The following is a 13,699-nucleotide window of genomic DNA, read 5'->3' as shown; positions in this document are numbered from 1 at the left end:
CTAAAATCAAAAGTCTTGCTCAATCTTTTGAGGAATCTAACATATTCATTCTAAAATGCACAGGAAAAAGAAAAGTTCAGAAAGATCTGCACCAAGTTTGAAAAAGAAGGATAAAAGGGAGAATTTGTCCTAGCAGATATAAAAACATATAATATTACTTTTTTTAAAAATATGGTGCTGTTATATAGGAAGAGAAAAATAGACAAAAGAAATAGAACATAGAATGAAAGACCTATGACATTTTGGAACAAAATATATGACATTCCAGAGTCTGCTTGTCTGGATTCAAATCCTGGCTATGACAAAATACAAACCACTTAACCTTTCTGATACTTGTTTGATCCTCTATAAAATGGGTTAATATTACCTAATTCATAGGGCTGTTATGGTGACAAATATATAACGTACTAAAAGCCTGTTACATACTAAGTTTAGTGTACATAAGCCAGTTGTGGCAATTTAAAAAGTAATAATGAGCCCTGGCCGGTTGGCTCAGTAGTAGAGCGTCGGCCTGGCGTGCAGGAGTCCCGGGTTCGATTCCCAGTCAGGGCACACAGGAGAGGCGCCCATCTGCTTCTCCACCCCTCCCCCTCTCCTTCCTCTCTGTCTCTCTCTTCCCCTTCTGCCGCCAAGGCTCCATTGCAGCAAAGTTGGCCGGGGCACTGAGGATGACTCTATGGCCTCTGCCTCAGGCGCTAGAATGGCTCTGGTAGCAACAGGCAGGGGTCATCAAACTTTTTTTAAAAACCGCCCACTTTTGCAGTGCTGGTCAACCTGGTCCCTACCGCCCACTAGTAGGCGGTCCAGCTTTCATGGTGGGCCAATCGCAGCGCTGTTTGGTTGCGCGGTAGGGACCAGGTTGACCAGCACTGCAAAAGTGGGCGGTTTTTAAAAAAAGTTTGAAGACCCCGACACCCCAGAGGGCAGAGCATTGCCCCCTGGTGGGCATACCGGATGGATCCCGGTTGGGCACATGCGGGAGTCTGTCTGACTGCCTCCCCGTTTCCAACTTCAGAAAAATAAAAAAAGTAATAATGAAAATAATAAAATGCATTAAAAAAGCAAGCACTCTATATGGGAAATCTCAATTTATATGATAAAATTATAAGTTGCAGGTAAAAGTGATTAGAATGTTAACAAAGTAGTCATCTCTGAATGGTAAATTTATGAGTGATTTTAACATCTTTATATTTGCCTGTTATTTCTGACTTCTTTGAGTTTATGTGGATCAATGTTACCTAGAAGGTTACTAATAATAATAAATATTATTCTGAATGTCTTTGTAAAGTAAGTTTTAAAAGCTTGGACTTCCTACAGAATGACCTGTATTAGAATCTCTTTCTTTTCCTTACTATTTATAAGTTTGAGCAAGTTATTTAACTACTTACTACAAGCTCTAGTTTGTTCATTTGTGAAATGGAGCTAATAATCACCAAAGAATTGCAAATTATAACTATAATACTATACAATAGCTACCACTATACACTTATTAAAATGAGTAAATTAAGCCTACAGACAATATAATTCATAACTGTCAAACATTGTTAGAGGGAGTGTGAATTGTTGTAATCGCTCTGGAAAACTGTCTTGAAGTATCAACTTAAACTAATGCATACACTATTAGTAAGCATTTCTATTCATACACCCAAAAGAAAAAAAGATGTGTACATCTATCAAAAGAAATGTAAATAAGAATATTCACAGCAGCATGATATGTAATAGTGAAAAATTGTAAACAACTCAACTGCATTTCAACAGTAAAATGAATAAACAAATTACGGCATATTCCCAAAGGAACACTACCAAACAAAATAGAATAAACTATGTACTGCTATTTGCATCAATACAGACACATTTCAAAAGTAGAAAGAAAACAGATACAAGAAGACCATATGATTCCATTTACATGAAATTCAAAAACAAGCAAAAGTGATATATGGTAACTGAGAAAGTTATTAACAAGGGAGCCTACTGGGATGCTAGAAATACAGGGTGAGGCAAAAGTAGGTTTACAGTTGTTAAGTACATGCAACACAGAGTTTATTTCTGTATTATTATTTATTATTGTATTATTTGCCATATGAACTGTACACCTACTTTTGCACCAACCTGTATTTTCTATCTTGATCTGGGAAGTAATTACATAGAAAATCATATTTAAAAGTTCACAGAACTAATCAATAATTGTGTTATGTACTTTCCTGTAAGTTATATCTCAAAAAGAGAAAAAAGTAACACTAATAAATAGTAGCTATCTCATAGTATTGTGAGGATATATGAGATAAAATAACTGCTAACACTTAATAAGAGTATGATCTATATATTGAACACCATTCTAAGCACCTTCCATGTGTTAACCCACTTACTCATCAAAATAACCATAAAATGTAGGTACTAGTGTATTATACCCATTTTACAAATGAGAAGCCTGTGACAGATAAAAGACTACTTATCCAAAGTCACATAACTGGTAAATAGAGGAGTCAGAATCAAATTCGTAATCAGGCTTCTGATACAAAATTTCCAATCACAACAATAAATTGCCTCAATAATAAATGAAAACTCAACACAATGCCTGGGCCAAACAAAGTATTCACAAAGTATGATATTAGCTATTACCATTATTCTAACACTGAAATACTCAACACTATGACTGGCAAATAAACAAATTATATAATTGTAACTATGCTCCTAATTTTTCCTAACAATTCCATAAAGGTGAGATCATAAATAATTTGAAATATATAAAGTGACTCTGACCGATGGCTCAGTGGATAAAGTGTTGGCTGATGGCTCAGTGGATCGACTGTCAGCACAGTATGGACTTTCTGGGTTCAATTCCTGGTCAGGGCATACAGGAAAAGTGACCATCTGCTTCTCCCCCTGGCCCTCCCCTTTCTCTTCCTCTTCCCCTCTCCAATGCCAGACACTAAGGATAGCTCAGTTGGTCCCAGAGTGTCAGCCTCAGGTGCTAAAAATAGCTCAGTTGATTCAGCACCAGCTCCGGATGGGGTTGCTGGGTGGATCCAATCCGGGCATATTTGGGAGTCTATCGCTCCTCCTCCCACCTTAAAAAAAAAAAGAAAAAAAATATATATATACACATGTGTGTGTATGTGTGTGTGTGTGTGTATAAAGTATGTTATGCCTCTTTCAACAAATCACTTACAATGGTCCAGCAGAATTGTGCACTTGAAACCTGTATAATTTTATTAACATCCCAATAAATTCAACAAAAAATTTTAATTTTTTGCATGACCAGGCGGTGGCGCAGTAGATAGACCGTCGGACTGGGATGCAGGAGGACCCAAGTTCGAGACCCCGAGGTTGCCAGCTTGAGTGCGGGCTCATCTGGTTTGAGCCAAAGTTCACCAGCTTGTACCCAAGGTCACTGGTTCGAGCAAGGGGTTACTCAGTCTGCTGAAGGTGCGTGGTCAAGGCACATATGAGAAAGCAATCAATGAACAACTAAGGTGTCGCAACGAAAAACTGATGATTGATGTTTCTCATCTCTCTCCATTCCTGTCTGTCCCTATCTATCCCTCTCTCTGACTCTCTCTCTATCTCTGTAAAGAACAAACAAAAAAACCCAAACAAACAAAAAAAGAAATACTGTATGGTAGTCAGAGTATCAGTGAAAGGGAACCTTGGAAGTTAGAGTTAAAAAAATTTTTTTTAATTTTTTATTTATTTTTTTAAGTAAAAGAAGGGGAGATGGAGAAACAGACTCTAGAATGTGCCCTGACCAGGATTCCCCTGGCAACCCCCATCTGGGGCCAACACTGGCATCAACTAAGCCACTGGCTATGAGAGGGGGAGAGGGAGAGAAGAGGGAGAGTGAGGGGAAAAGAAGCAAATGTTCGTTTCTCATGTGTGCCCTGACCTGGGATCAAACCCAGGACTTCCGCACACTGGCCAATGCTCTATCCACTGAACCAACTGGCCAGGACCAACAAAGAAAAACTTTAATGCCCCAAATATTTTTTCTATATTTACATATTTTTAATTTCTGAATAGATGTGCCTAACACTTTTCCACTCTCATAAGGGACCATGTTTTCTTGCATAACAATCTTCCAGAGATAGTCTAAACATACAAGTTTGTATGTACATGTGAATAAACACATATTAAAGAAAATCACACAACACACTGAAAAGTACACTATATGTACTTTCCTGCACCTTTCTAAAGCTTTTTACTTGAAAGAGGATACCTAACTATTCTTTTAGTCAAGACTAATATTTTTTTTTTTTTTTTTGTATTTTTCTGAAGCTAGAAACGGGGAGAGACAGTCAGACAGATTCCCGCATGCGCCCGACCGGGATCCACCCAGCACACCCACCTGGGGCGACGCTCTGCCCACCAGGGGGCGATGCTCTGCCCCTCCGGGGTGTCACTCTGCCACGACCAGAGCCACTCTAGCACCTGGGGCAGAGGCCAAGGAGCCATCCCCACGCCTGGGCCATCTTTGCTCCAATGGAGCCTCAGCTGCGGGAGGGGAAGAGAGAGACAGAGAGGGGGAGGGGTGGAGAAGCAGATGGGCGCTTCTCCTGTGTGCCCTGGCTGGGAATCGAACCCGGGACCTCTGCACGCCAGGCCTACGCTCTACCACTGAGCCAACCGGCCAGGGCCTAGTCAAGACTAATTTTTAAAATCACGTTTCCTGATTACAACAGCAACAAATGGAAAGTACTCAAAAATAGATGCAAAAGCAATTTCAGTCATAAAACCAACCACTCGGAGGTAACAGTCAAGTATTATTTCCTTCTTTATTTGCATAATGCAAATCAAGATACAGGGTACAGATCATATGGTATACAAATCTAGATAGTATGCTAGGATTTCTTAATAAAACAGAACACTATGTAAGGTAGGCAACCTCAGAACTATAGTTCAACATGCTCCTACGCAGCTGTCCTACCATGAAGACCTAAAATGACCTGACTCCCAAAGGATATAGGCAAGACTCCCTGAACAAAACTTAATCATTTTATAAAGTTTCATGTCTTTCATACTAAACCTGTTAGACTAGCTTGGAATACCTTCCAGATAACAAAAAGCAAGTACTTCATAATTAGTTTGCCACTTCATTAAGGATTCCACTTCTTCCACACTCCTACAGCCATCTTACCATCACAATCAAAGCACATTTCCCAGTAAAATATCAATTGCTACTTAAATCTAACATTACATAAACCCAGAATCAACAAACCCAACCTCAACTGTCACAAGAAAAATTATGGTTAAAATTAAGTTATCAAATTCCTTGTAACTGCTTTCCTGTTCTTATCCTTGGGAGTCAACTACCTCAAGATAAAGAGTAAGGCTGCCTTTTGCACTGCTGGAAGGTATGCAGACTGGTGCAGCCACTGTGGAGAGCAGTATGGAGTTACCTCAAAAAATAAAAAGTGGAACTGCCCTATATCCCACTTCTTTTTTTTTAATTTTTTTTTTTAAATTATTTATTGAGAGAGGCAGAGAGGAAGAGGGAAAGAAGGAGGGGGGGGGGGAGAGAGAGAGAGAGAGAAACAGAATATCAATCTGTTCCTGTGTGTGCCCTGATGAAGTATTGAACTGGCAACCTCTGCACTTCAGGACAATGCCCTACCAAACTATCTGGCCAGGGCACTACATCTTAAAATTTATCTGAAGAATCCCAAAACACTAATTTGAAAGAATGTATGTTCACTGCAGTGTTATTTACAGGCAGCCAAGATTTGGAAACAGCCCAAGTGCCCATCAGTAGTGGATGAGTGGATAAAAAAGCTGTGGTATATTTACACAATGGAATACTAGTTGGCCATGAAAAAAAAAAAAAAAGAGGAAATCTGACCCTTGTGACAGCATGGATGGACCTGGAGAACATTTTGCTAAGTAAAATAAGCCAGTCAGAGAAAGACAAGTACCATATTATTTCACTTATATATGAAATCTAATGAACAAACAAAATAGAAACAGACTCATAGATACAGAAAAAGACTGACGGCTGTCCGAGAGGAGGGTGGCTGGAGGTGGGTGAAAAAGGTGAAGGGATTAAGCAAAAAAACAAAAAACAAAACAAAAATTTAAAAACCCCACAAACAACAGAATAGTGATTACCAGGGGGAAAGAGGAGTTAGGGAAGGTAGAAGAGGATAAAGTGAAGATGAATGGTGAGGGACGTAGCCTTGACTTGGGGTGGTGAACACACAATACAGTGTACAGACGATGTGTTATAGAATTGTACATCTGAAACCCATATTTTATTAACCAATGTCAGCCAACAAATAAAAGTTTGATTGCATGTTCAAAACACAAAACATCGTGCAGATGCTGTCACTGACAACTATCACACTTCTTTCCACCAAAAGCAAATCTGGACATAATTTTAAAGGAAAAGTTCTCCTCTACTGCCTATTTCATCGCTACCATTTCTAGAAATGCAAAATGACGGAAATCCACTTTACTTCAGGGGCAGAACCTTCCAATTTCAAAACGTCAACAGAATTTACTAATTTTAACGATCGGGCTTCCCTTTAGGAATATTCCAGAGATGCTGAGACTGTACTAATTTGCTTTCTGACTTCAGCCCAACAAATCTTTGACCGTCCGTTTAACCAACAGCACTGCGGGAACAGCTCCAGCCGCAACACTGTGTCTGTGTCTCTGTCTGTTGGGTGTCCGTGTGTGCGCGGGGAGTCTGCGTGAAACTGCGGCGGCGAGAGGCCCTTGAACCCTCCCCCGTCAGCTGACTGCACCACCCCGGTGTGGACTCTAATTGGGCTGGATATGCAGATTTCACCCCTCGAAAAACATTGGTGATAGAGCACCAGGTTTTAAAAAAACCGGGTGAAAAGGTAAGAATTGGGGCTGGCTGGCTTAGGAGACGAGGCCGGAGGGAAGGGGGCCCGGGCACCCAGCCCCCGCCCGCACTTCCGGGTCGCGGCGCTCGGCGGGGCTCCCCGAGGCCGCGCTCCCCAGAGGCCCCGCCGCCAGCCCCAGGTCGCTCAGCTACGCAGCCCGAGCGGCATCCACCCAAGGGAGCCGCTCGGGCCCGCGAGCCCGCGGCCCCGCTCCCGGAGAGAAGCCGCCCGCCGCTCGGCTGGCTCCGCACTGCGGCGTTACCTGTTGAGGAGCAGGGAGGCGGCGCTGAGGCAGAGCAGCAGGAAGCAGAAGAGCGGGTACTGGCGGCAGATCTCGCGTCCCACGTCCAGCCGCAGCCGCTGCTTCAGCTTCTCCCCCACCGTCCGCACCCAGAGCACCATCTCCACTAGCGTGGCTGAAGCTGTGCTACAGACGGAGGCCGAGGTCGAGGCGACCCCCATTCACCTACCTCGCCTGCGCCCCGCCCGCCTGCCGGCCCGCCGGCCGACTCACCCAGCCGCCGACGGGCGGACTGTCGGCCGGCGGCACACACCCCAAGTCCCGCCCAAGGCCCCCGTCGCGCGTGCGCGGCCGGCGGCCAGTGGGATCGCCGCACGATGTGCCGGGACCGTCACCCAGTGCGAGACCCGGTGTAATGGACTCCCTAAGAGGCTTCAGCTCCTCCGGCAAGCCGCCTGTTGGAAGTCCGGGTAAAGCTGCAGCATCCAGAGATTTGTGCGCGAGCACGGGAGAAACTCCAGCGCCCTCACAGATGGCGGCCCCTGCCTGCGGAACACTCAGACCTCGCGGGCCTCTGGGGACTGTAGTCTTTGGGGCACGAACTTGCGCAAAGATGGAGCGCGGGCCATGCCCCCGCCACTCTCGGGCCTCCCTCCTTGATATTCGCATAGGTCCGAGCCTTGCGAGCGCCCAAGGGGGGAGAAGGGAGGGACGCTTCTAAGTCCTAGTTTTGCGTGGGCGGCGGGTGAGTAATACAACCATGGATCCCGCGAGTCAAACCCACTGCGGTTGCGCGCTCACGGGCGAGGTAGAGCTCGGGCCTCACAGCCTCCGTCCTCCGCTTAACTAAAATTCAAGTGTTTGGATGAGGAGAGTTGACAGGTTAAAGCCTTTGCCCCTTTTTTAAGTCACTGAGAGAATGAGTCAGCAAAAGAGACTGATTTGTTGTACCACTTATTTGTGCATTCCTTAGTTGATTCTTTTATGTGCCCTCAAAATCTGACCGGCAGCCTTGGAGTATGGGGAGGATGTTCTAACCGACTGAGCTATCCCTACAGGACTTGGAGCTAAAGCCCTCTTGTAGAGTCTAGTGGGGCTTTCTGTTTACTAAATTTTTTTTTTTTTTTTTTTTTTTTTTGTGGCAGAGACAGAGCCAGAGAGAGGGACAGACAGGGAGAGAGATGAGAAATATCAATATCAATTCTTTGTTGCGACACCTTAGTTCATTGATTGCTTTCTCATATGTGCCTTGACCGGGGCCTTCAGCAGACCGAGTGAACCCTTGCTGGAGCCAGCGACCCTGGCCCCAAGCTGGTGAGCCTTGTTCAAACCAGATGAGCTTGCGCTCAAGCTGACGACCTCCCGGTCTCAAACCTGGGTCCTCCACACATCCCAGTCCGATGCTCTATCCACTGCGCCACCACCGGGTCAGGCTCCGTTTACTAAATTTTAGTTACTGTAATCATCGCTACTCAGAGAAGCTGGAAGACCTTATGGTAGTAAGTAAAATTTGGGTAGTGTGCTAAGCACTTTCATTTAACCTTCACATATTCTCTTAAGACAGGGGTCAGGAACCTTTTTGGCTGAGAGCCATGTACGCCACATATTTTAAAATGTAATTCGTGAGAGCCATACAATGACCCGTGTACCTTTCATATTATCCAATAAAAATTTGGTGTTGTCCCGGAGGGCAGCTGTGATTGGCTCCAGCCACCTGCAACCATGAACATGAGCGATAGAAAATGAATGGATTGTAATACATGAGAATGTTTTATGTTTTTAACATTTTTTTTATTAAAGATTTGTCTGCGAACCAGATGCAGCCATCAAAAGAGCCACATCTGGCTCGCGAGCCATATGTTCCTGACCCCTGACTTAAGATGTCAGTACTCTGACTTCGCCCTTTTACAGTTAGATTACTTAGAGAGGAACTTGTTCAGAATCATGTAGCAAAACCGGTTTTTGAAACTGTTCGAACCCCAGAGCTGGTGGGCTCATGCGGCTTGTCATTTCTCCTCCCTAGTATCTTACCCTCCAAAGAGCAAAAACAGTATGCTCAAACATGATTTAAAAACCAAAACAAAACATGGTGTGTGTATAATTCCATTAGTATTTTTCCCACATTATTCGGAATACATGGGCCATCTTTAACGATCCATTACTTTCTGTCAGAATGTACCTTTAACTATTCTATTAATGCTATTATTTAGGTTCATTAATATTACTATTACCACCCTTGACCACAAGTTTATACACATTTTTTTTTATAATTTTATATTTAATTGGAAGTGAACTGAATTAAAAAACCCTAGAAGGAATAAAACATGAGTAAATATGAGTTCTGGCCTTGGGATTTAGTTGCCTAGCCAAATGACTTGCAAGTTTATACACATTTCTAATAATTTCTTTAGGATCAACATCAATACAATTGCTGCTACATAAGGTAAGAACATGATACATACTGTCAAATTTCTTCCTAGAATGGACTACCAATTCTACAGTGGTATATAAATATCCTTGCCTGACCTGTGGTGGTGCAGTGGATAAAGATCCACCTGGAATGCTGAGGTCGCTGGTTTGAAACCCCAGCCTTGCTCAGTCAAGGCACGTAAGAAGTAAAAACTAGATCTGATGCTTCCTGCTCCTCTCCCTCTGCCTTTCTCTGTCTCCTCTCTCAAAAGTCAATAAAATCTTTTTTTAAGTTTCTATTTCACTGATCCTCATCATTAAATATTGTTTAACTAATATCACAAATATACTCAGATTGTACCATTTCTGATCAAACCATTTAAGACTACTGTTTAACATCAGTGGGAAGCTTAGTGTTATTTTTAATGTCTTGAAATACATATTTAAACATTTAATAAACTTTCACATTTGCAGCCTTTTTTAACGTCTTTGAATGATAAGTCGTCATATGAACATGCTACGGCTATAATGAATTACAAATAAAAGGTGCATGTTGAATTAATCTACATGTATCAAGTGCCTACTCTGGACTTGAGTACTTTATAATTGGATAAGACACTTTATTAAACTGTTCCAGGAAGTTATAGTGGCAGTCTTTTTTTTTTCTGTTTAAACATTTTGCTTCCTTTGCCCTGGCTGTTGGCCCACTGGTAGAGCATCGGCCCAGTGTGTGTATGCCTGTGTTCGATTTCGGGTCAGGGCACACAAAAGAAGCAACTATCTGCTTCTCCACCCCTCCCCCCTTCACCTCCCACAGCCATGGTTCGATTGGTTGGAACACACTGGCCCCGGAGGCTCAGGATGATTCCCTGCAGCCTTCGTCTCAAGCATTAAAAATAGCTGGTTTGCCAGCATGGCCCAAGATGGGCAGAGCATCAGCCCCAGACGGAGGTTGCACTGGGTGGATCCCAGTATGGTGCATGCAAGAGTCTATCTCCCTTCCTCTCACTCGAAAAAGAAGAAAAAATGTTTTTGCTTCCATAAAGGCTTCTTCTGAAATTACCATTCAACTTTTCACTGAGAGCCAAACATTTTAAAGATCAAATGTTTTCTATTCTGTTCAAATTAGACATCTTTACAACAATCAAGTAAGACTTCTTTCCCGTATGATTTTCTTAGCAGAGGCAATTAGAATAAACCAAGTACTAATTAGATCAGTGGTCCCCAACCCCCAGGCTGTGGACCAGTACTGGTCTGTGGGCCATTTGGTACCAGTCCCCAGAGAAAGAATAAATAACTTACATTATTAAAGTTTTATTTATATTTAAGTCTGAACAATGTTTTATTTTTTAAAAATGACCAGATTCCCTGTTACATCCATCTAAGACTCATTCTTGATGCTTGTCTTGGTCACGTGATACATTTATCCATCCCACCCTAAAGGCCAGTCTGTGAAAATACTTTCTGACATTAAGCTGGCTCGTGGCCCAAAAAAGGTTGGGGACCACTGAACTAGATAATAGGCAACTTAAGTTTTCCTATTACTCTATGCTCAAAAAAGTAGAAAATAAATTCCTGCAATAAAAAAATTCTTTAAAATCTACACCTAAAACAAGAAAATTCTCCTTTATTTCATTAAATGTATCTTTTTATTTTTCAGTTACAGTATAATTACTATTTTGTATTAGTTTCCAAAGGGTCTCTTTAACCTAATCTAATACAGTTGTCCCTCACCATATCGTGGTTCACTTTTTGCGATCTCACTGTATCACAGATTTTTAAATTCTATATATCTAATTTTGTATCATGAATTTTTCAATATGGGATTTTGCAGTATATAGGTATTTTTATATATTTATTATTTTAATTATTTTTGTGGTAAAATAAGTATTTTCTAGCCTAAAAAATTGAAAACTATAAATAAATATTTATTAAAGCATATTAAAAGACTATTAAATCCAAGTTGTAGTATATTCATTGGTCAATACCCATATAGAATTTTATATGTTATTAAAATTACCTAGGTTTAAGAGTGTAAAAAGTGTTTAAGAGCATAGGAAGTGTTTATAAGAGTGTGGGAAAGGTTTATAAAAGTGTGGGGAGGGATTATAAAGCTTTAAAATATATATATAAAAATAAAATAAATACCAGGTCACTACTTCGCAGATTTTCTCCTGTTTTGGGGGGTTCTGGAAACTAACCCCTGCAATGGATGAGGGGCCACTCACTTTAACACTGACAAACACAGCTTGAAAATTATTTTTCAGCTTATTAAAAGTTTTGAACTTCTGCCCTGGCCGGTTGGCTCAGTGGTAGAGCGTTGGCCTGGCGTGCAGAAGTCCCAGGTTCGATTCCTGGCCAGGGCACACAGGAGAAGCACCCATCTGCTTCTCCACCCCTCCCCCTCTCCTTCCTCTCTTTCTCTCTCTTCCCCTCCTGCAGCTGAGGCTCCATTGGAGCAAAGATGGCCTGGGCGCTGGGGATGGCTCCTTGGCCTCTGCCCCAGGCGCTAGAGTGGCTCTGGTCGCAACAGAGCAACGCCCCGGAGGAGCAGAGCATCGCCCCTGATGGGCAGAGCCGTCGCCCCTGGTGGGCGTGCCGGGTGGATCCCGGTCAGGCGCATGCGGGAGTCTGTCTGACTGTCTCTCCCCGTTTCCAGCTTCAGAAAAATACAAAAAAAAAAGTTTTGAACTTCTAGTGTGGTATGGGATATCCACCATCAATCCTGGTTCTAAAATCAGGTCCACTATCTACTAAAATATTTCATTGAGCAAGGTTAACTCCTGTGCATCCTCAACTTTAAAACAGAAATTATCTTCATAAATTTGAGAGATTATATTGGATGGAAAGTGCCTATTAAGTGTTTTTATAGCCTGACCTGTGGTGGCGCAGTGAATAAAGCGTCGACCTGGAAATGCTGAGGTCGCCGGTTCGAAACCCTGGGCTTGCCTGGTCAAGGCACATATGGGAGTTGATGCTTCCTGCTCCTCCCCCCTTCTCTCTCTTTCTCTCTCTTCTCTCTCCTTTCTAAAATGAATAAAAAAATAAAAAAATAAAAAAGTACCCTTTGCCTGACCAGGCGGTGGCACAGTGGATAGTGTCAGACTGGGATGTGGAGGACCCAGGTTCAAGACCCCGAGATTGCCAGCTTGAACAAAAACTCATCAGCTTGGACCCAGGGTCGCTGGTTTTAGCAAGGGGTTACTCAGTCTGCTGAAGGCCCGCAGTCAAGGCACATATGAGAAAGCAATCAATGAACAACTAAGAAGTCGCAACGCGCAACGAAAAACTAATGATTGATGCTTCTCATCTGTCTCCATTCCTGTCTGTCTGTCCCTGTCTATCCCTCTGACTCTCTCTCTCTGTAAAAATAAAAATAAAATAAAAAATTAAAAAAAATGTTTTTATACAATGCTTAAAACAAAAAGGTTTCTTATTCTGTGAATTTATGAACATGACAAAAACCAGCCAAACCAATTAGCTTTATTTGGATAATCTAAAATGACAATGACATGAAGTCAAAGCTATAAGTTCTTTATAGGCACAAAGAGCTTTATTGCTTGCCCTAAAGTTCTAGACCTGCACTATCCAGTACAGTAGCTAATAGCTATTACCTGGCTCTTGATGTTTGAAATGTGGCTAGTTTAAACAGACATGTGCTCTAAGTGTAAAAAACATCAGATTTTGAAGAAAGCATGAAAACAAGAATATAAACTATCTTAATTGTTAAAACTTATGTTTAATGGTATTTTGGAAATAGGCTAAAAAAATATTAACATGTTTATTCTGTAATGTGGCAACTAGAAAATTTTAAATTACATGTGGCCTGTACTGTATATTTACTAGACAGTGCTGGTTCAAACTAATGTCAGCTGTGAAGAGTCAGTACAGTTAAATATGTAAATTTTTCATAAATGTCACAATTATTATGTGTGCTAAGGGTACATTTTCAAACTATAAAAAGTAAAAAATAGTTAAGAATACATTCACCTAAAGGACTCACAAACATTAAACTACAATCCAATAGTATCTCTATTACTTTAATGAACATTTATTGAATTAATAAATAAATGTAAGGCACTGTATTTAGATGTGGTGGCAGAAACAATGATTTAGATGCATTTTTCTGACTTTCAAAGGCTTACAATGTAGTGAAGGAGACATGTCACAATTGGAAAAGGTATATAAAATACAGAGCATATTTATA

General features: G+C 41.8%; 1 protein-coding gene across 6 annotated transcripts in view; it reads right to left on the bottom strand.

Annotated features, from left to right (window-relative positions):
- SNX14 (sorting nexin 14) overlaps positions 1–7,316 on the bottom strand; it is a 96,497-nt gene extending 89,181 nt beyond the window's left edge. For all 6 annotated transcript variants that reach the window (XM_066358923.1, XM_066358924.1, XM_066358922.1 and 3 more), the window contains exon 1: positions 7,105–7,316. In XM_066358923.1, the coding sequence (XP_066215020.1) occupies positions 7,105–7,304 (200 nt within the window). In that variant the 5' untranslated portion in view covers positions 7,305–7,316. The remainder of the gene's footprint in view (positions 1–7,104) is intronic.
- Positions 7,317–13,699: the final 6,383 nt, after the last annotated feature.

This window comes from Saccopteryx leptura, chromosome 1 (genome assembly GCF_036850995.1).
Source record: "Saccopteryx leptura isolate mSacLep1 chromosome 1, mSacLep1_pri_phased_curated, whole genome shotgun sequence".
NCBI classification, from domain to species: Eukaryota; Metazoa; Chordata; class Mammalia; order Chiroptera; family Emballonuridae; genus Saccopteryx; species Saccopteryx leptura.
This window is presented reverse-complemented; position numbering and strand designations above follow the sequence as displayed.